The sequence below is a fragment of the Pseudonaja textilis genome, chromosome 4, assembly GCF_049901715.1.
Source record: "Pseudonaja textilis isolate UNSWEBS1 chromosome 4, rPseTex1.2, whole genome shotgun sequence".
Lineage (NCBI taxonomy): Eukaryota > Metazoa > Chordata > Lepidosauria > Squamata > Elapidae > Pseudonaja > Pseudonaja textilis.
Genome location: NC_141993.1, coordinates 89946766 through 89970423, shown reverse-complemented (window position 1 = coordinate 89970423; position 23658 = coordinate 89946766). Strand labels below are relative to the sequence as shown.

At 46.0% G+C, this 23658-nt stretch overlaps 1 protein-coding gene across 1 annotated transcript; it reads right to left on the bottom strand.

Annotated features, from left to right (window-relative positions):
* Positions 1 to 5800: 5800 nt before the first annotated feature.
* Positions 5801 to 15291, bottom strand: NMUR1 (neuromedin U receptor 1). The gene is made up of 2 exons (XM_026721672.2): positions 14381 to 15291; positions 5801 to 6201 (listed from the first exon to the last, which is right to left on the bottom strand). The coding sequence occupies exons 1-2, from the start codon at positions 15237 to 15239 to the stop codon at positions 5801 to 5803; spliced, it is 1260 nt and encodes a 419-aa protein (XP_026577457.1). The 5' UTR covers positions 15240 to 15291.
* Positions 15292 to 23658: the final 8367 nt, after the last annotated feature.

The following is a 23658-nucleotide window of genomic DNA, read 5'->3' as shown; positions in this document are numbered from 1 at the left end:
TCTATTCTATTTTCTATTCTCTTATCCTGTTCTGTTCTATTCTATTTTCTATTCTATTCCATTCTATTCTATTTTCTATTCTCTTATTCTGTTCTATTCTATTTTCTATTCTATTCTATTCTATTCTATTCTATTCTATTCTATTCTATTCCATTCCATTCTATTTTCTATTCTCTTATTCTATTCTGTTCTATTCTATTTTCTATTCTATTCCATTCTATTCTATTTTCTATTTTCCTATTCTGTTCTGTTCTGTTCTGTTCTATTCTATTTTCTATTCTATTCTGTTCTATTCTATTCTATTCTATTCTATTCTATTCTATTCTATTCTATTCTATTCTATTCTATTCTATTCTATTCTCTCTTCTCTTGTCTTCTATTTTCTATTCCATTCTATTCTATTCTCTATTCTCTTCTATTTTCTATTCCATTCTATTCTCTTTTCTATTCTATTCTCTTTTCTTCTCTTTTCTCTTCTCTTCTCTATTTTCTCTTCTCTTCTCTTCCATTGTAAGTCAAGGACCATCCATAAAGGAAGAACAACACAATTTTCACAAGAAAAGTCATTTATTCTTTAAAACAATGGCAGGCATCTTCTCTGACCTTGGAAACGTAAGCCAATATCAGGACCCTGACCCCAAACTGCTTCACCATGTTCACACGTCACCTTTAATTCAGTTAAGGGTCTATCGGCTGCATTCACACAATCTGCTGGGCTTGGTTAGATTAAAGCCGGGTGGCCATTGTTACGAGCTACTGTATGAAGTTGGTTTGTCGTGGACGGTCCGATCTATGGGGGCGAATCCAGGGAGCCGCTTTTCCCTCCAGTAGTTGTGGGTGCCCTGTCACTGACGGTCGTAAGAAGAGACAGGGCAACCATTTGTCCAGAATGATATAGGGCAGGGATCCTCAACTTTGACAGCTTTACGACTTGTGGACTTCAACTCCCAGAATTCCTCAGCCAGCGCGTGCTGGGAGTTGAAGTCCACAAGTCATACAGTTACCAAGGTTGGAGACCTCTGCTTAGGCGGGCGGTGGGGGTTAGATTAGATGACCTCCCAGCTCTGTTAATCTATACAGGTACTCCTCGACTTATGTCGTTTTAAATTTTTATTAAGGTACTAGCTCGATATCCGTGCTTTGCTACAAAACTATGTGGTCAGGCTTAGTTTTGGAGGAATGAAAATAAGAGGGGGCGGGGGAAAATTGTGCCTCTGCCTACCAGCATCCATCGGTATTCCTCCGGCTAGCATCCTGTCAGTGTGTGAGAGAGCTGAGGGCTGTTTGGAAACTGAAGCAGTATTTGCTGTGTGAGCACGGAGGAGACAGCAAGGAGCCTGGGCGTGGCTTAGCTCAACTGTTCTGTACTAAAGCTGCTTGGTGCTGCTGTGAAACTTAAGTGAAACTAAAATTCTTCTCTGCTTGTCTTTTGCATTTGGAAGAGATTTCTTTCCAGGTGGGGAGGCAGAGTAGAACTCCTTAGTATCAGAGCGTGTTAATAACAACAACAACAACAATAATAATAATATAGAAAATATTCTAAATGCCCTGAGGGTCATTTTGAAAAATCTTTTCTTAGTGAACCCCTAGAAGCCAAGAGGAAGATATGGACCCAATTTCAAGTTTGTAGGCTTTACGGTTCTGGAGATTTTGTGATGACGTGTGAGGGGTCTTTCGCTTTTATACAGATAGATTATAAAATACAAAATATAAAAGCAAATAAGAGGACAATGAAGAGGAAGGGAAAAGGGGAAAGAAAAGTGAGGAAGGATAGGGATAGAGAAAGAAAAACGGACTTCCGGCTCTCTCTGTTACAGTAAAATAAAGCATTAACCTCAAATCACAGCTTTTTGCTTTTCCGTAATAGCCTGAACAAGCCATTTCTATAAAGATCTATCAACCTGATCTGCAAAACCCAAAATCAATGTTTCACTCTTTTCCACTTCAAGTACGAAGTTCAGAAGCGGTTTCCATGTGGAAACAAAAGCACTTCCGTTCTTTTTCTTCGAGCAAAGCGGTCAATTTTGCCATTTCAGCCAACTCCTGCAAAACATTCTTCCGTGGGAGGAATCGAAGGCAGCCTTTGACTTAGGACCACAGCCGAGTCCAAAATTTCCGTGGCCAAGTGAGACAGCGGTCAAGTGAGTTTTGCCCCCATTTTAGGACATTTTCTAGACTCACGGTTGTTAAGTGAATCGCTGCAGTTCTTAAATGAGTAACCCGGTTATTAAGTGAATCTGGCTTCTCCACGGAGTTTGTGGGTCAGGAGGTTGTAAAAAAGGGGAATCGCGTGACACCCTCTCCCAGGACGCTGCGACCGTCACATATACAAGCCAATTTGCAAGCCTCCTAATTTTGCAAGGCTCCGGTCGTAAGTCCGGGAAACGGCCACGAGTCCCTTTTTATCCGTGCCTTTGTAACTTTGAACGGCCACTAAACGAACTGTTGCAAGTCGAGTGTCAGGATTCCAGGAATCGCCCTAATTAAATCATGATTCTCGAGCCAAACTTCAAAAAACTTCAAAGGATTTATTATGAGGCAACATACTGGCACTGCCCTGTATGAAGCCAACTCTGCCATACGTCATTTACAGTCCCCTGTGACCCTGTTACAGATAGATAGACCCTCCCTCCCTCCCTGGGTGTGTCATAAATCAGATTCTCCAACTGAGCACCTTCACAGGCTGGGTGTCATCCATCACGTTCTCCAAATTAAATATATTCCCGGGCAAAAGCTCTGGTAGTTTAGTTACAATCTTTTAAAGATAAAGAGTTGGAATGGACTTCCGCTTCCAAACAGCTGCAGATTTCCTTCGCCTTCCCTTTTTAATGGCAACTACTGAAACAGGCCTAGGAATGTCTACCCTTCTGTCTGATGATGTATAGGGTGGAGGAAGAGGAAGAGGAAGAGGAGGAAGAGAAGGAGAAGAGAAAGGAGGAGGAGGAGGAAGAGAAGGAGAAAAAAAAGGAGGAGGAGGAGGAGGAGGAGGAGGAGAAATAGGAGGAACATGGGGTCCTTGCTGCTCTTGGAGCTCGGTGGCTTTCTTGCAGACATTTCAGCACCCAACTAGGTAATGTCATCAGTGCTGGAAGGAAGTGGGATGTATAGGGTGGAGGAGGAAGAGAAGAAAGGAAGGAGGAGGAGGAGAGGAAGAGGAACGTGGGGTCCTTGCTGCTCTTTCAGCTTAGTTACTTTCCTGCAGACATTTCATGACCAAACTAGGTAACACCATCAGTGCAAGAAGGGAGTGGGGAATGAAACATCTCCCAGATTCATTAGAGGCGACATACCTGCACTGCCCTGTTTGAAGCCAACTCTGGCCTACATCATTCACAGTCCCCTGTGACCCAGTTTCCCCCCTTTCCCCCCCGGGTGTGTCATAAATCAGATTCTCCAATTGAGCACCTTCACAGGCTGGGTGTCATCCATCACGTCCTCCAATTAAATATATTCCCGGGCAAAAGCTCTGGTAGTTTAGTTACAATCTTTTAGAGATAAAGAGTTGGAATGGACTTCCGCTTCCAAACCGCTCCACCACTCTTCCAGATGTCCTTCCTCCCTCTTTTTTTATGACAACTACTAAAGCAAGCATAGGAATGTTTTATGAGTTGACATCGAGGACTGCCTTTATCCCAATAACAGGAGTTGGAAGGGGCCTCAGAGGTCTTCTAGTCTAACCCCTTCCTCAAGCAGGTGTTGTGGTTCACCTGCAGCAAGTGCGGGTGGCTGAGGAGAGTGAGGATGCAGATGAGGGGCCAGGACCATCAGGGAGTGGACTCCTGCCTTCAGAGACTGTGGGGGCTGGCAGCAGCGATGAGGAGGTTCCCAAGGAGCTTGTGCCAAGTGCGCATGCGCGCAGGGCTGCTCATAGGAGAGCAGTTACAGCAGCACAGGCGACTCAGGAGTAAGGCTGCAAGGTCGTGGCCCCTCCTTCAAGAAAATAAAAGCCAGCTGTGAATTCGACGTTCTTTGCAGGAAGCAAAGATGTTTTGAAACTCAGCCTCGTGGACATTATAGTATCTTAATTTGGTATTTCAAGACTTCTTGTGTTGTAAAATATTTCTTATCTGTCATTCTTGGCAGACTAGCACAGTTTTGGCAAGGTTTGTGTTTATCAAACTTAATTAATTTGCAGCAGCCTTTTAACCGGGGATTCATAAGACTCATTAAAAGGTTTCTGTTCCCTTTGGTTCGTGTTTGTTTTATTGGAAAAGGGTTTGGGTCAGAACACTAGGAGACCCGCTACCTTTCCAGACAAGTGGCTGTCCGAAGGTTACAAAAGGGGATCACATGACCCCGTAAATATTGAGACGGTGCAACCATCATAAATGTGAGTCAATTGACAAGCATCTGAATGAAAAAAAAATTACGTGACCGAGAGGATGTACAATGGCCGTAAGTGCGGAAAATAGCCTTGACGTCAACTCATAAAATATTCCTCTGGTCTTTTTAGAGTTGCCAACAGAAAGGGAGGGGGGACAGAACAGTGCGGCAGCTTGCAAACCGAAAGTGCATTCCATAAATGTTTTCAAAGATAGTAACTAGGCGACTGAAGTTTCTGCCGTGCGCAAAATTCTAACGGGAGAACACGATTGATGACTCTGGGCTATGGATGTGTCCCATTGGAGAATATGAATTAGGATACACCCAGGGGGTGGGGGGAAAACCAGGGTCAAGGGTGACAAGGAATGATGTGTCTCAGAGTCGGCTGCACCCAGACAATGCTGGCCTGTTATCTACCAATAAATCCTTTTGAAGTTTGGCTAAATGACACTTCTATTTGCAGATTGGGCGGGAGGAGCAATTTTTACACCTCACGTCCGTGCTACATGGAACCACCCAGGAAATACGCCGAGGGAATCCACCCTCCAAACACGCTGGACTACAGCTCCCATCTTCTCTGATTGAATACGATGGCAGTCACGTTTTTCCAAAGGCAGAATTGAGTTAGGAGAGTTGGTCCGCTATGGTGAAAAAGTTTTCTAGGGGTTACAATGGAGGACAGCCATCTAGGAGGTCCTCCAAGAGGGGAAGAGCACAGCCTTCACACACACACACCCTCCAGCCTACCTCACAGGCTTGTTGTAAAGAAGGATCCCGTTCCCTCTTTAGGGACAAGAGAACGAACTGTAGCAGCTGTAGGTGGAAAAAGGCACCTTCCATTCGGAAATTCCAATTTTAAGTCATGCATTCTGGGCTGGGGAGCGTGGATTCTCAGACGCCCACAAGTGAAGAATGACAGAACAAGAGAATAATAGAATAATGGAGTTGGAAGGGACCTTGGAGGTCTTCTAGTCTAACCCCCGCTTAAGCCGGAGACCCTGTCCAATCTTTTCTTCCACAGCTTCGTGTGTGTGTGCGTATGTGTGTGTGTGATGCACTCTGAGCTTCGTTGTTTTGTTGCAGATCTTTCATTACCCAAACTAGGTCACAATCACTAGCAGTAATGGTGTCGCCTAGTTTAGGTAATAAATGCATAAAATAAAAACCAGGGTCAAGGGTGACCGTGAATGACGTACCTCAGAGTCGGCTGCACCCAGGCCGTGCCGGCATGTTTACTCCTAATAAATCTTCTTTTAAGTTTTGATAATCCGGCTAGAGACCCCTGATTTAAATGAGGGGGTAACAATCGGAGCCCTGCCCCCTGAGACCCTTTTCCCCCAGGCCGTTGTAACGTTGAACGGTCACTAAACGAACTGTTGTAAGTCGAGAGCTTCCTGTGTTCTCGCCGAAAGCTTTCAGCGCCTTTGCCGGAAGCCCCGCCCCGCCCCCCCACCAACCGAGACCGACCCGTTGGGATTCAGAGATACGGCTCTTCTCCTTCGTCCACGTTGCCTCCCGCAGGGGCTGCCTCGTTGTTCTCCAGGTCAGACAGTGGCAGCCCGTGGCTTCCCGGCAGGTGCTCCAACTCGGTGCTGCGCACGGTGGTACGCATGCTGCTGGGCGAGCGCTTGTGGGAGCCCCACTTGCGGGGCCGCCGGTGGCACATGACCTCTTTGAACATCTCGCGGAAGCGGCTGGACATCAGGTTGTAGAGGACGGGGTTGACGGCCGAGCTTAGGTAGAAGAAGACCCCCGAGAAGACGTGGACGTACTGGAACATGCGCTGCATTGCGTCCGTCCAGTGACTGACGAAGCTCCAGACGAGCCGGTCGGTGTGGAAGGGAGCCCAGCAGATGCCAAACACGACCACTAGCATGACTGGAGGGGGGTGGAAACAAGGACGGGAAAGCAAAGTTAGGGACCAATTTGGCCGATTGGAAATCAGAGCCTCCATTCGAGCCGATCGGTGGAGAAGAATAGAAATAGGAGCGTGGGGTGGAACTGAGGGGTCCTTGGTGCTCTCTGAGCTTGGCGTGTTTTCTTGCAGATGTTTCATTGCCCGGTTAGGTAACATCAGCAGGGCTAGAAGGGAAGAGGGTTTGCGAGGAGGAGGAGGAGGAGGAGGAGGAAGAGGAGGAGGAGAAGGAGGAGGAGGAGAAAGAGGAGGAGGAGAAAGAGGAGGAGGAGGACTGTAGAGGCCTTGGTGTTCTCTGAGCGTGGCTGTTTTCTTGCAGATGTTTCATTACCCAGTGAGGTAACGTTGTCAGTGCTTGAAGGAAAGTGGGTTTGCATGGAGGAGGAAGAGGAGGAGAAGGAGGAGGAGGAGGAGGAGAAAGAGGAGGAGGAGAAAGAGGAGGAGGAGGAGGAGGAGGAGGAGGAGGAGGAGGAGGAGAAAGAGGAGGAGGAGGACTGTAGAGGCCTTGGTGCTTTCAGCTTGGCTGTTTTCTAGCAGACATTTCATGACCCAAATAAGTAACATTATCAGTGCTAGAAGGGAAGTGGGTTTGCATAAAGGAGGAGGAGGAGGAGGAGGAGGAGGAGGAGGAGGAGGAGGAGGAGGAGGAAGAGGAGGAAATCTGTGGGGTCCTTGGTGCTCTCTCAACTTGCTTGTTTCCTTGCAGATGTTTCAAAGGTGCTTCCCCCACCCTACCCCAAGAGGCAACTGGACTTTCCGGGTTTTCTTTGAAGATGTTTCACTTCTCATCCAAGAAGCTTCTTCGGCTCTGACTGGATGGTGGGAGATGGATGAGTCAGAGCTGTGAAACATCTTCAAAGAAAAAAACAGAAAGTCCAGTTACCTCTTGGGGGGGAGGGGAAAAAAGCACCTTTGGGACCACCACGACTTGGATGACTTTAGAATTTCCACAGACATTTGCAGACGTTTCTTTACCCAACTAGGTAACATCATCAGTGCTAGAAGGGAGTGGGTCTGTGAGGAGGAGGAGGAGGAGGAGGAGGAGGAGGAGGGCTTGGTGTTCTCTGAGCTTGTTTGTTTTCTTGAAGATGTTTCATTACCCAACTAGCTAATATCATCAGTGCAGTAGTAAATGCACGCTTGTCACCGTGCGCCCAAATTTTGATCATGCGGCCGTGCTGCAACGGCCATAAATGTGAGGACTGATGATAAAATCAGTGCCGTGGTGACTCTGAGTGGTGACGAAGCAAATGCTTGCAAATTGAGGACGACCTGAACTTCCACACACACACACACACACACACAACGGCTGTTGGGTCGAGAACACAACACTCCTAAGGAATCTCTTTTAAGCAGAAATCTCCAGTTGTCTCGGAAATCTTTAGCAGTCTTGCAGAAAAGAAACCCTTTCCTCTACCTGCCAAATCCCTCGCTTCTACCATGTTTGCTCTTTGGCTGCGGGTAAAAAAAATAAACGGAGTCCTGTTCAGGTCAGTTAACGTCTAATAGAAGAACTAGAGTTGGAAGGGACCTTGGAGGTCTTCTAGTCCAACCCCCTGCCCAGGCAGAAAGCCTTATGCCAGGGGTTGCTTTCATCCAAGGAGCCACAAAAGGTCCTAATGGGTAGCCACCATTCAATCCTGGAGCTGACCAGAAGTCCAGTTTTACCCCCATAGAGTCTCCTTTTCAGCGCAGCGTCCTTTTTCCTCTACCTATCCTAACCGAAATCCCTATCAATTGTGGAGCCAACTGGAAAACACACCCCTTGCCATAGAGTCTCTCTCCTGGCATGCTGGGCTTCCCTTCCCCGCAAACCGGAAGCTCCTCTCAAAATGGTGGTGCGGACTAGTGACAGGGAGCCACAGCAGAGGGATGGAAGAGCCACATGCGGCTCCAGAGCTGCGGGTTGCCGACTCCTGCCTTATACCATTCCAGACAAATGGCTGTGCAATCTCTTCTTAACAACCTCCAGTGTTGGAGCAGCCACAACTTCCGGAGACAAATTATCTGCCCATCTCGTGGTGTAACCGTAGAAATGGTGGTAGACGTTAGGAGAAACCCTCCCATACTACCACCTCTTACAGCACGAGACAACACAGTATCAACAGTAGAGACCTTCCAAGAGAGAGCGGCTCCGGATGTGAACTTGTAGGGCCGTTCAAATCAGCCGCTTTGCTCTCCTGCTGAAATGTATGCTGAACAGAATGACAGAGTGGGGAGGCACCTTGGAGGTCTTCTAGTCCAACCCCGCCCCCTGCTCAAGCGGGAGACCTTAAACTGGAGCCCCCCACCAAACTTCAGGGCCTCGGGGACTGGTTCTGTCCAGGAAGGTTTTCCCACAGACTTGCATTCCCATGGATGGGTTTTTGGTTGTGTTGTGTTGTGGCTCGCCAACGGCTAGCAGAGCCGGCAGCAGAGTCGGAAAGCGAGGAGGTTGGGGAGGAATAGGGGCCAGTCCTGGAAGCTGAGGAAGGCTGAGATGAGAGCTCTGTGTCGGAGGCAGAGATGGGGCAGGGCCGCCTGGCAGTTATCAGCTGCCTTCAGACTCAGAGATCAGTGGGGAAGAAGAATAGCTGGAGCCTGTTCCCAGCGTGCGCATGCACAGAGCTGCCAAAAGAAAAGAACAATTGCAAACTAAGGGGTCGATGTGGAAGTAAGGCCACAGGCGGACGGTGAATGGCCCCTCCCATAGGGATAAAAAGGGGAGCAAAGGGAGAGGGGGCTTTTGCAGGAAACAATTCATTGATTGCAGCAGTGTGAAGATCTGTCTGTGCAACTCAAGAGACCCTGTGCCGAGTCCTTCCTTGTCAGCACCGCGTTTGGAAGCATTTACTTGGCAGCTCTCCAAGCTAGATGAGGTCTGCGCTCCTAATCACTCCCTTGAAGGATTGTTTGCCAGGCCGTTGGTGGAATGCGAGTGCAAGAAAGTCACCTTCGTTTAATGAAAGGGGTTTTGCCGGGACGAAGAGTCGGCTTAGTGCTTTTTGGGGGGAAGCCTCAGTCAGAACAGCTTGTTTGCGCGGCCTGGTTTTTGTCATGTCGTGACCCGGTTGCCAGCCCATGGAACAGAGGTTGGGGAACCCTGTCCTAGGACAGGGCTGTCCAATCTCTTCTTAAAAACCTCCAGTGTCGGAGCACCCGCAACTTCTAGTGGCAAGCAGTTCCCCTGGTTGATTGTCCTCAGGCAGTTTCTCCTTAATCCCAGGTGGCTTCGATGGGTTTCTATCCATTGCTTCTTGCCCTGCCTTCAGGTACTTTGGAGAATAGGGTTTCCTGCCTAAGCAGGGGGTTGGACTAGAAGACCTCCAAGGCCCCTTCCAACTCTGTTATTCTATTTCTATTTCTTTGTGGCAGCCCCGCCCTCCAAATACTGTAATACTACTATCATGTCTCCCCTAGTCCTTCTTTTCATTAAACTAGACAGACCCCATTCTCAACTGTTCATCGTACCCCTACAGGTAGTCCTCTCTTACAACAGTTCATTTCGTGACCGTTCAAAAGTTACAACGGCAATGGAAAAAGCTGGACGTAGGACCGTTTTTCCACAGTTACGACCTTTGCAGCTATGGTCACGTGATTAAAATTCAGAGGCTTGGCTATGGGTTCATAATTAGGACCGTCCCAGCGTCCCCGGGTCACGCGATCTACTTTGGCCAAGTCAAGGAGGAAAGCCAGATTCACTTAACAACCGGGTGACTAACTTACCAACGGCAATGATTCCCTGGACAAATAGGGCAAGCCATGTTGTAAACCGGGGTGTAAATTCGCTTATCGAATTCTTACTTAACAACATAAATTTGGGGGCTGCGTTGTGGCCGTTAAGTTGAAGACGAGTGCAGAACCCATGGAGGTCTGTACGGAAGGATTTTGCAAGACCTCCTAGATTTCCGTAGACGCAGGGGGCCTTTGCAATACCTGGTTAAATGGAAGGAAAGGCCTCTCACAGACGCATCTTGGGTGGTACATGCAGATAGGCAAGAAAAACCCAAAGGACCCATACAGACTGGGTGCAACCAGGCTCAACAGCAGGAACTGGGAGAGGGATCTTGGACTCTTAGTGGACAACCAGCTAAAAAGGAGCCAGCCGTGTGAAGCAACAGCCAAAAAAGCCAATGCAATCCTAAGTTGCATTAACGGAGGGATACAATCGAGATCAAATGAGGTACTAATACCACTCTGTAAAGCCTTAGTAAGACCACACCTAGAGTACTGCATCCAGTTTTGGTCACCACATTACAAAAAAGAGGTTGAGACTCTAGAAAAAGTACAGAGAAGAGCAACCAGGAGGATTTAGGGGACTGGAGGCTCAAACATACGATGAACGGTTGCAGGAACCGGGCCTGGCTAGTCTAGGGAAGAGAAGGACCAGGGGAGACAGGAGAGCATCTTCCAATATTTGAGGGGCTGCCACAGAGAGGAGGAAGGGAGTCAAACTATTTTCCAAAGCACCCAAAGGCCAGACAAAGAACAATGGATGGAAACTGAACAAGGAGAAATTCAACCTGGAAATAAGGAGAAATTTCTTGATAGCGAGAACAATCAACCCATGAAACAGAAGTTGCCTTCGGAAGTTGTGGGAGCGTCATCACTTGAGACTTTCGAGAAAAAAATTGGACTGCCATGTGTCAGAAATGGTATAGGGTCTCCCGCTTGGGTGGGGGGTTGGACTAGATGACCTATAAGGTCCCTTCCAACTCTGATTATCTGCTATGTTATGTAGCAGCCCCAAGGCTATAGCAACAATTTCACAGGAAACATCCTACAATGGGGGGGAAGTAGAGAAAGTACGTGGCATGTCTCTCATTCTGTGAACTCTTCTCTTCCGGGCGGATCTGTGGTAGAGGGGGGCTGCATGTCAGGCTCCAGGTATCCATCCGCTCATCCCGGAGCTTGACACGTCTGACGGGGGCTCACCTGGGTTGCCGGGCATATCACCGTACAATTCCAGCTTACGACGCCCCTACCAGTTATTTGGAGGGATGGGATACAACGGCCCAGGATCTGGCAGACGCACATAGCCGCCTGCGGACATGGACGCGGGAATATGAGCCGCTGAAGATGGACATTGGAGAAACGAGACAAGTGTCAGGATTCCGGCAGTTACTCTAATTAAATCATGAGCCTTGAGCCACACTCCCAAAACTAAAGAGGATTTATTTGAAGGTAACATTCTATTTCTGGCACTAAACTGGGCGTAGCCAACTCTGAGATATGTAATTCACTGTCACCCTTGATCCTGCTTTTCACCCCCACCCCTCTGGGTGTATCATCCAACGAAGCACATCCGTAGCCAAGAGTCATCAATCATGCTCTCCAATTAAGATTTTTTCGTTCAGCCATCTAATCAGTCTTTGAAGAAAATATGAATGGAAGGTACTTTCGATTCCACACTGTTGCCTGCTCTTTGACCACCACCCCTGTTTTTTTTCTATTGTCAACTATAAAAGGTGTATAATAATTATCCAAGACTTTTATGGACAATTATATAAACAGAAGGATTTTGATGAGGAAAGAATTAAGCTTTATCTACAAAATGCTAACCTACCCAAGATATCTGAAGAGACTGAAAAAATGTTAGAAAGTACCATAACAATGATGGAACTAACGGAAGCATTTAATAGGCAGAATAATGGAAAAGCACCAGGCCCAGATGGGCTCCCGGCAGAATTTTATAAAACATTACAAGAATCGTTGAGCACTCCATTGTTAGAAGTTATGAATGAAGCCATGTTAAATAAGAAAATACCCAAAACATGGTCAGAAGCTTATATCACACTTATTCCAAAAGAAGGGGCTGATCCATCACAAATTAAGACCTATAGACCTATTTCTTTACTGAATGCAGATTACAAAATCTTTGCTTCCATCTTGGCAGAAAGGCTCAAAAGATACCTAAATAACTTTATTCATCCTGACCAGAATAGATTCCTGCCAAGGAGACAAATTAGGGATAATATGAGGGTAATTCTGGACACTTTGGAATATTACGAGGCGCATCCTGAAAACTATAAAAGGTGTATACAAAATGTTTGATGAGTTGACAACAAGACGAAGAAAGACAGGGGGGATGTTGGGAGATGAGAGACATAAGGAATGATGGAATAGAGAAAGGCGCAGGGACGTAGGCCCGGAATGGAGGCACGGGCGATGTGAATAACTTTAGGCGGATGTCAGGCAACCAGGGATGAATAGGAGAGGGCGGAGCAACGGAGATATATAATGCGCTGAGAGGCAGCCGCACTCCGCGCTAACTTTGACTGGGATACTTGTTCCCACCTGTTGGGATCAGATTGTTGTCAATAAATCGGGTGCGGCATCTCTAACACATGAGTTAAAGACTGTTTATTTGACACAAATGCTCCAATTCCCCCTGGGAGGATGAGACCTGCAATCAGGGGTGGGTTTGGACCGGTTTGCACGAACCGGTAATTCTGGTGATTAGTTGGCCCCATATCTCTCCTATATTTCCATATTTTGCAGCCCAGCTGGTTCATGCTGCACAATGTATTGCCGCTCCTCAGCTGTTGCAGCAGAAGGTGAGTGTTTTTAAACACTGTGCACGCACGCAAACCAAACCAATTACATCACTGGAGCGCGCTCTCACTGGACCAGTTATTACACCAGTCGAATCCCATCACTGCCTGCAATCCTCTTTGTTGGAACTTCTCTGCGCTTTTTCTAGATCAGTGATAGCGTGTGTGCCGGTACCCACAATCCAGTTGTGCCCCATCACACATGCACACACAACCCCGCCCCGCATTGTTACCTGCACTGCGCATGTACGCACCTCCCAGCTGATTTTCAGTCCATTTGAGGCTGTTTTCGCCCTCCTGGAGGCTTGAGGGAAACCTCTGCAGGTTCAGGAGGCCGAAAAACGGGCTTTTCGGAAATACCGGAAGTGCCAAAATGGGCTCATTTTCAGCCTCCCGAGGCTCCAAAGGCTTCCCTCAAGCCTCTGGGAGGGCGAAACCAGCCTCCCCCAGGCTCCAGAGGCCCTGAAAACAGGCACTTCTGGTAATTCTGGAAGGCCCATTTTTTGGCCTCCGGGGGCTGCAGAGGCTTCCCTCAAGCCTCCGGGAGGGTGAAAACAGCCTCAAATGGGCCGAAAATCAGCTGGAAGGTGCGCACATGCGCAGTGCAGGTAAGTGGGGCTCACGTGCCTGCACAAATGGCTCCGCGTGCCACCTGTGGCACTCATGCCATAGGTTCGCCATCACGGTTCTAGAGTTTCAACATCTTTTTTTTATGTCACGGTAATCAAATTTGGGTGCCTTTCATTCATGGACACATCTGTAGGCCTCTGCAATCAAATTGACTCTTAGCGGCTTCGCTTTGAAAATACTAACAGACCCCGCGTAAGCATTAAAACGGGGCTCTAAAAATAGAAAGGGGAGAAGTGTTTTGCATGCATTTGCTTACATTTGCATTTAATAACACTGAGAGCAGTGAACCTGGGTGCTGAAGCTTTGCCGCAAATTGCTCATCAGTTGCGCCCTCTGATATGGTCCTCGCAATTTCCTCCCCTTTTTGTGGCTTGCTGAGGTTTTATTTTGCAAGAAAACAACCAAGCTCAGAGACCATCAATGATCCCACAGTTGTCATCCTCCTCCTCCTCCTCCTCCTCCTCACAACAAACCCCTCTCCTCCCTCCTTCCTCTATAAACCCATTTCCTTCTAGTACTGATGATGTTACCTAGCTGGGCAATGAAATGTCTACAAGAAAACCACCACGCTCAGAGACCACCAAGGATCCCACAGTCGTTGTCGTCGTATTCCTCCTCCTCCTCCTCCTTGCAAACCCTACTTCCTTCTAGCACTGATGACATTACCTAGCTGGGCAATGAAACGTCTGCCAGAAAACCACCATGCTCAGAGACCACCAAAGATCCCACAGTTGTTGTGGCCATCATTGTCATCCTCCTCCTCCTCCTTCTCGCAAACCCTACTCCCTTTTAGCACTGATGATGTTACCAAGTGGGCCACGAAACGCCTGCCAGAAAACCGCCCAACTCAAGAGAAAACCACCACAGCTCAAGTGGACGCAGGCCTGTTTTCCTTCCCCACGTCAACCCAAACCGGAAGCTTCCTCACGGCACCCACTCTGTCTTCTAGATCCCCGGGGGCCTTTCCCCGTCAACTTACACAGCATGTTGGTCACCTGCCTCCGGCGTGCTTTCTTCTGCTGGAGATGGGCACTCCAGTGGTCCGAGCGGCTTCCGGTTTTGGCCTCCAGCGCCTCCAGCAGCTTCTCCTTCCGTAGCTGCAACCCGATGAGCAGGTAGAGGACGCTGATGACGGCCATGGGGATGAAGAAGAAGAGGATGGTGGTGAGCTGGATGAGGAGGTTGTAGACCACGGGAGACTTCACCAGCGTGCAGGTGTCCGAGTCGGGAACCGGCCCCCATCCGGGCACGTAGAGGGTCTGTATCCCGTGTAGGCTGGTGTTGGGGATGGAACAGACAACAGAGAAGAGCCACACTGTGACAATGACCTTCTGGGCGTGCTTCTTGGTCACCATGTACTTAGCCTTCAGAGGGTGGACCACGGCGATGTAGCGCTCCACGCTGAGGGCCGTCACGTTGAGGATGGAGGCAAAGCAGACGGCCTCGAAGAGCAGGGTCTTGAAGCAGCAGCCCCCGGCCCCTAAGAGGAAGGGGTAGTTGCTCCACATCTCATAGAGCTCCAACGGCATGCCGAGGAGAAGCACCAGCAGGTCCGAGACGGCCAAGCTGAACAGGTAGTAGTTGGTGGGCGTCCGCATAAAGCGATGCCGGATGATGACCACGCAGGTTATAATGTTGCCCACGGCCCCCACTGCGAAAATGAGCAGGTAGGTGGTGCAGACGGGGACGAAGAAACCCGAGCGGCGAGGGCCCAGGTATCTCGTACGCAGCTCCTCGGCGGTCATGTTCAGCAGCTCGCGGTCAACGGATCTCGGTTTTTCCTCGGGTGCGCTTCCGTTGCTTGAGTCTCCGGAAAGCACCAGGCCCAGCAACTCCATGGGGGGGAGGGGGGGAGGGAGGAGAATTGGAGCAGTTGGCCGAGGATGGCAGTTGTTAAATGAAGCATGCAGTCAGTAAGCGAATTTGGGGTTCCTCCCCCCCTTGAGTCAGGCTGGAGAAAAAGAGCAGTTAGTTAGCAAGCTGGCATGGGGGGCAGGGGGCTGTGTGGCAAGTCTGAAAGCTTGAAGTTTTCAGAATATGAGTAGGCCGGGAGTTCTCGACTTACGACCGCAATTGAGGACATTTCTCTTAGCAATCGCAGTTAGACTTATATACCACTTCGCAGTGCTTTTACAGCCCTCTCTGAGCAGTTTACAGAGTCAGCCTCTTGCCCCCCCACCCAACAACAATCTGGGTCCTCATTTTACCCACCTCGGGAGGATGGAAGCAGGGGTGGGATCCTGGGGGCTCGCAGGAGCTCAGGAGAGCCCCTAGCTAAAACCCTGCGAAGCTCAGAGAGCCTCCAATAACCTCAGAAAGACAAGCAGCCAGGGAAAGCTCTTCATAGGCTTAATTGAACTTCTGGGCGTTCAGCCAAGAGCATTTCACAGCTGGTAAAAGTGTGGCAAGCTAGATAAACACTCCACTCAGTAGTTGCAAGGGGGAGACATTGAGAAAATCAGATCACATAGCCACTAGATTCCGAGCGGATTAATCCCCAAATAATAAGAATCACGTAACTCACCGGAAACTCCACTAAGACTCCAAGATCCCTCTCACAGTCACTGCTATTAAGCCTGGTTCACCCTGTCTTTCATTTAAGTATTAAATGCATGAAATAATAAACAACTTTTTGGTATGTATGTATGTATGTTATGTACACACACACACACACACGTACATACATACATACATACATACATACATACATATATATATATATATATATATATATATATATATATATATATATATATATATATTTGTTTTCTGAGGTTCTCACGGGTATTTTTATGTGGATCTTTAGTTATTCAGGTTTTCTCCCACGTAAAATTGGAAGTATCTAGGCAATGTTTCGATGAAGTCTCATTCATCATCTTCAGGCTTCTGTCTTCGGCTGTGCTTCTCAGAGAGCTCTGTGCTCTGAGAAACACAGAGCCGGAGACAGAAGCCTGAAGATGATGAATGAGACTTCATCGAAATGTTGCCTAGATACTTCCAATCTTACGCGGGAGAAAACCCGAACAACCAAAGATCCATATATATACATATATATACATATATATATATATATATATAAAATGTCTCACCTTTCCAATGAGGATGGAAAGTCCACAACTCTGACAAAATACAGGCAGGCAAGAAGATTCAGTAGTTATAGAGTTAATTCTTTGAAGCAGGCAGTGTTCTTGGCAGTTTCACACACGCTGCCTGCCAAGTCCGACAAGATAACAGGAACATAAATCATGAAGGCTTTCAATAAACAGGATACACCGAAGCTCCACAGAAAAACTCACACTTTGTCCCGTACGGAGCTCTCAGAGAAAACACACCCACTCTTATCCCCTGCGGGGTGTGTCAATCACTTAGCTCAGTCTCTGATTCGTCCCCGCTTCCTGCGTTGCAGCTCACACTTTTTCCTGTGACGTTGTCTAGCATCAAGCCAGCATTCGTCTACTTGATTCTCTGTCAGAGGCTGCTCCGATATGCCCTCCTCCTTCTCCTGATTAGCCTTCAGGCTGTCCCTCTCGGTTATCTGCTGACACCTGAGGCACAATCAGGGAGGAAGGCATTGCCGAAGAGGAAGGTCCTGGGGAGGAAGGCATTCCCAATTCCTCCTCTTCCCCATCGTCTGAGTCTTCTTCCTCTAACAGTGCAGGCTCAAGCCTCAGAGCCACAACATACATACATACATACATACATACATACATATATATAATTAGGGCAAAGAAGTAATGTTGAGTTGGCTTTGCACGCTGAAAACTAGCCCTGTTTCATGACTTCCTGTTTTTCCGAAAATACTGGAAGTGACGAAACGGGGCTAGTTTTCGGCCTGCAAAGCCTGCAGAAGCCTTCAAGCCTTTGGGAGGCCGAAAAAGGCCTCAATCCCGCCAAAAATCAGCTGTGAGGCGCAGTGCAGGTAAGGGGGTGGCGGAGTGGGTGGGTGGATGGGGATTGGCGCACGACGGCAAGCATGCAAGCACACACACAATTTTTGGTACAAGAGCCCCAAAAGGTTAGCCACCTCTGCCCTATGCTATTTTAGACAGGTGGTTGTCCAGTCTCTTCTTAAAAACCACTGGTGAATTGTTCTCACTGTCAGGAAATTTCTCCATAATCACAATTTGTGGCATTTTTTGCCAGTTTCCAGTAAAACATCAAATAACACCTACTGGGGAAAAGCAGGATTCACTTAAAAAGATCATGTTGATTTGTTTAATAACCATACGGTTCACTTTAACAACCATCAGAAAAATTGCCGTAAAATTGGTTTGATTCAACTCATAACTATATGAACCTATGATGAAAATTCCACTTCCAATTGTGGTTGTTAAGTCAAGGATGCTGCTAGCCAATTTCCTCAACAGGGAGTCCTTGATTACAATGATTCATTTAGCGACCGCTCAAAGTTACAACGACCCTGAAAAAGTGACTTTTGAACATTTTTCACAACCATTGCGTAGTTAAAATCCGAATCCTTGGCAACTGGCTCATATTTATGATGGTTTCAGGGTTGTGCCATTTGCAATCTTTCCATCCAGCTTCCGACAAGCAAAGTCAATGGGGGAATCCAAATTCACTTAATGACGGCATGAATTGCTTAACAACTTTGGCAAAAACAAAAGGGAATTTGTGGGTTAGTTGTGGTTGTAAGCAGGGGAGGGATTCTACCTGGTTGGACCAGTTCTATAGAACCAGTTGTTACAATTCTGCGCAGTTCGGAGAACTGGCAAATCGTGCCACTGGCTGGCCCCACCCGTCCCCGCCTCGTCCACTCACTCCTTACCTGGCATGTGCACCATCAAACTTGCCTGCATTTGGTAAGTTGCTATTCTTTCTTTTTTTTCCGACCATCAGCTGTTCTGCTGTGCCAGGAGATTTAGATTAGCAAGAAAGCAGGAAATCGTTTGATTTCTTGCTTTCTAACTAATCTAAAAGCAGAGCTGAGCCTTCCTTAGGATTGAAGCTTTTATTTTTCAGTACAGACTCAGGTAGCAGACTGCAGAAAGGTAGATCTCTGAGTGAATCTGTGATTCTGTGAGCAACTCAATCTGCCTGCCTGCTTTGCCTGATTTTGGGTAAAAGTTGCTCTTTTTAATAAAAAAAATCAATATTTACATACATGGTATGTTGTGAGTTAATTTTATGAGTTTGCTTGCAAGCAAATTTTATGTGACCGACTCAGGTAGCAGATTGCAGAAAGATAGATCTCTAAGTGAATCTGAGATTCTGCAAGCAACTCAATCTGCTTGCCTGCTCTGCCTGATTTTGGGTAAAAGTTGCTTTTTTATATAAAAAAATTCAACATTTACATAAATATTTATAATATTTACATACAAGCCATGTCCAGCCAGTCACATGACCATCAAGCCACATCCACAAATTAGGCCACACCCACAGAACCGGTTGTTAAGAAATTTGAATCCCACCCCTGGTTGTAAGTCAAGGACTAACTATGGCCAATTTCCTGTAATACTCGCAACGGTCCCCATTTTGCAAAGCAAAACAAGAATATACATTCAGGGGAGAAATTTGAGCCCTGCACATTACTTGCTTTTTCAAATTAAACAGAGCAATATTGAAGCACTTGAAATGACTTTCATCTAATTTCTTTGGGGCATAAATTTTCCCACAGAAAAAATGCCACTTGCTTGCTATTTTCATGGCATTAAAAAGTGGATGTGAGGCGATTTTGGCTAAAATATTAATTCCCCCAATGAAGGGAGAAGACACGGAATTACAAGCTGTTGCTTGTTAAAAGGAATACACATAGCTCTCGATTTTAACCAGTTGGGAAATGAGGAAAAGAAGAGAAAATAAAAATTGAAAGTCGAGTAAACCACAGTTTTATTACCCGGACTTAACTAATTCTTTTGCAGAAGATTGAAATTTACGATTCTTAGAGGAAAAAAGCACAGAAATGAAACCGATTCCTAAATAAACACAATATCATGCAATTTTGGTGCAATAAATATATGGTTATCATTTGCAATGAAACTTAACGGGGCGGCCTTAATTGCCACAGCAGGACACAACTGGGTTGTCATGACTGAACAGCTGGTCAAAATTAGCAATTGTCCGTCACTTTCCATTTCTTTGAAGCTCTATTTCTCCCCAAATTAATTTGTTGTTACAGGGATGGCTTGAAATATTTAGAAACGTTAAGCAAAAGGTTGAGGCTGAAATATGTTTGTAATTTTTTTTTCCAGAGCTGTCAGCAGTGAGTCTGTTGCTAGTTGGATCTCCCAGTGAATAATTGGACTATATTCATCGTCTCACCCAAATTCTAGAAATCAAAATCCAGCTCTGGGCAAATGACTGGGTTACTAAACATGAACGTCTTGGGGGGCCTGGCAAAAGAAAGCACAGGATAGTCCTCAGCATACGACGTACGACGGAGTCCAAAGTTCCTACTGCTAGGAGAGACAGTGGCTAAGTGAATTTTGTCCCATTTTGCAGCCTTTCTTGCCACAGTTGCTAAGTAAATCATGCGGTTGTTAAACTAATAGCATGGTTGTTAAATGAATCTGGCTCCCCCCCCCCGGACTTCGCTTGTCAGGAGGTTGCAAATGGGGGATACAGGTGGCCCCGGGACACCGCGACCATCATAAATATGAGACCATTGCCAAGCGTCCGGATTTTGATCATGTGATCCAGGGGATGCTGGAATGGGAAGAGAATAGAATGGAATACAGAAAATGAATGGAACGGAATGAAATGGGAATACAGAAATACAATAGAATAAAATGGGATGGAGTGGGATGGGATAGGATATTGGAATGAAGAATAACATAGAATAGAATATAGAAAACGCATAGAAGAGAATATAGAATAGAATACAGAAAATGAACAGAATAGAATAGAATAGAATATAGAAAACGAATGGAATAGAATATGGAATAGAATATAGAAAATGAATAGAATATAGAATAGAATATAGAAAATGAATAGAAGAGAACATAGAATAGAATAGAATAGAATAGAATAGAATAGAATAGAATAGAATAGAATAGAATAGAATATAGAAAATGAATGGAATAGAATATGGAACAGAATATAGAAAATGAATAGAATATAGAAAATGAACAGAACAGAATAGAATAGAATAGAACATAGAAGATGAACAGAACAGAATAGAATAGAATAGAACAGAATAGAATATAGAAAATGAATAGAATAGAATATAGAAAATGAATAGAATATAGAAAATGAACAGAACAAAACAGAATAGAATATACCCTGTTTCTCCAACAATACAGCCTCCCCCAATAGGAAGTCCCAGCATGTTTTATAGACATGAAATGAAATTAAGCCCCACCCCCAAAATTAAGGCCTATATTAAAACATGTAAAATGGTGGGGACATGGCAGCGGGGCTTGCTGTTAGGAAGCACTTTTGTTGCATACCCGGATATGATGCTGCCTGGGTTGACCCCGATACGAAGCGCCCCACCAACGCCGAGGTCAACCTCCAAGCCATCGCCGCCCGCCCGAAGATGCAAGGGGGGGGGAATTAAGTCACCCCCGAAAAGACGGCCTAGCAAGTGGGGGAGGGGAATTAAGTCACCCCTGAAAAGACGGCCTAGCCATTTTTTCGGGGCTCAAAAAAAAATAAGACCCGGCCTTATTATATGAGAAACACGGTAGAAAAAATAGAATATAGAATAGAATATAAAAAAAGAATAGAATAGAAATTAGAAGAATAGAATATAGAAGATGAATAGAATATAGAATAGAATATAGAAAATGAACAGAATATAATAGAATACAAGATAGAAAAAAATAGAATAGGATATAGAATATAGAAAATGAACAGAACAGAATATAATAGAAGATAGAAAAAAATAGAATAGAATATAGAATAGAATATAGAAAATGAACAGAACAGAAGATAGAAAAAATAGAATAGAATATAGAATAGAATATAGAAAATGAATTGAACAGAATATAGAAAATGAATTGAACAGAATATAATATAGAAAATGAATTGAACTGAATAGAATATAGAAAACGAATAGGATAGGATAGGATAAGATAGGATAGGATAGGATAGAATTCTTTATTGGCCAAGGGTGATTGGACACACAAGGAATTTGTCTCTGGTGCAGAAGCTCACAGTGTAAAGATTCCCCTCGCACATACGCGCTAGTCATTTCTGGCTCTAGGGGGCAGTGCTCACCTCCATTACAAAGCCAAAGAGCCAGCGCTGTCCGAAGACGTCTCCATGGTCATGTGGCTGGCAGGACTAAACTCCTTCAAAGGCGCATGGAGCGCTGTTTCCTTCCCACCAAAGGGGTCCCCATTTTTCTACTTGCATTTTTTTAAACGCGCTTTCAAACTGCTAGGTTGGCAGAAGCTGCTGAGACAAGGAATGGGAGCTCACTCTGCGATGCGGCGCTAGGGGTTTGAACCGCTGAACTGTCGGGCCTTTCGGATCGACAAGCTCACACTGTACATAAAAGCAATAAGTGTGGGGAAAAAAGTTATAAATCACATTTTTTTCAGCGCTGTTGTAACTTTGAACTGTCACTACATGAATGGTTGTTAAGTCGAGGACGACCTATAAGACTTTGATTCTCAGAATCTCCATTTAGCACATTTTGGACGAAAGAGAAAAAAAGAAAACATTTATCTTTCTGATTTCATTTCCAAACCGCCAGACCTCATTTCCAAAGAGGCCCAAATCTGATTTACAGTGCTATGTCATTTGTGCTCATTTGTAATACAGGCGTTAATTTTCCAGCTGATATTTTTATAACAGCTGAAAATGTCATTTGCATGCTTGCTGTACTAGGTGGAGGTTGCAGATTTCAAGCAAAAGATGTTAATTGTACCTTTGCACAATTGACATAAATTGTACCCGTAATGTAAATCCGGACTGAACAGACTCTGGGATCAACGGATATTTCTGCTCTCCAACAACCTATTAAACTGATTTTACTACAACTGAAGTATCAACTAACCATAGAAGTGTACCAAGACGATGGGCAAAAAAGTCAAAATGGCGGTTGTGCCCAAGAGATTAAAGCCCCATTATTTTTTAACATCCCCAAATTTACCAGCACAGTAAATCACAGAAAAGTTGAAATAAGATTAAATCCAACCAATTTAGGATGTTTTATATATATATGGATATATATATATATGGATATCCAGTGAGTGTGCTACACAAGGCGTTATGTCTCCTCTTTCCCCCTCATACATCAATCAATCAGAATAGAGCTGGAAGGGACACCGGAGATCTTCTAGTCCAACCCCCTGCTCAAGCAGAAGACTTTTTCTAACTTTGCTCATCCGAAGGTCGCAAAAGGGGTGTGATGACTCAGGATGTGGCACAAAAATAACAAAGTCACCATAAATTCCCTTTAATGCCTCCAACTTAGTCCACAACGTCCAATTATCCTCGGCGGGAGATAAAACTCTGCCAAAAACAGCCTACGAAAGGAAGAAATGCAGTTTGAACCCAAACTACAGATAAAGTAGAAATAAAAAAAACCCAACACAAACCACGCTGAAGTAATTAACACAACAAACCAGGATAATAACTTGCAGACTTCCAAAAGATAATGAGGCATACACAGTTGGGAGGATGCCAAATCCCAGATAAGCCTCGACAAAGATAATGCATGCTTTGCTTCCAGCAACTTTGCCATGCGCAGTTTGCCCCTTTAAACAGTCTTCCCAGCTGCAGCCCATGAAGGGGATCAGGGCCACTTCCTCCCCCATAAGTCACGTCGCTCCCTTCTCCATTCCTCCCTGCGTGCCCTTGGATGAAGAGGGGATGGGCCTGGGTCTTCCTCTGAATGCCCAGCCGCACTGTGCCCTTCCCCAGTTTCCTCCACAGCCACCGGAGCCACACTCCCACTCCATCGGCTGTTCCACCTCTCCCTCGGAATCAGATTCCAACTGGGGCATGACAAGTGTGACTCCTGAGACACTGTTCTGACCTAGGCTTCCTTAGAAAGCATAAAACACAATCTTAAGTTCTGCCAAAACCTATTTTTTATTTCCACAGCTGTGAATTACGTTCATTCACAGCCTGCCAGGCTTCACAAACTGTCTTTCAGGGGAAGGTTGATAAACACCCACCTTATCGCCCTTGGAATGCAGTCAGAGAACTAATTGCCAGATGCAGGGCAAGGCCAAACTTGACCCAGAGTCAGACAGTAACTTTTCAAAGCTTGAATCGACCAGACGAACTAGTTGCTTCCTGCAAAAGCTCACGTCCCGTTCGCTCCTCTTTGACGTCCTATGGGAG

Coding starts and splice junctions, on each gene's coding strand:
- NMUR1 (XM_026721672.2), bottom strand. CDS start 15,239: ATGGAGTTGCTGGGCCTGGTGCTTTCCGGAGACTCAAGCAACGGAAGC. Junction 6,202..14,380: donor GCAGGTGACCAACATGCTGT/GTAAGTTGACGG, acceptor ACCCCCCTCCAG/TCATGCTAGTGGTCGTGTTT.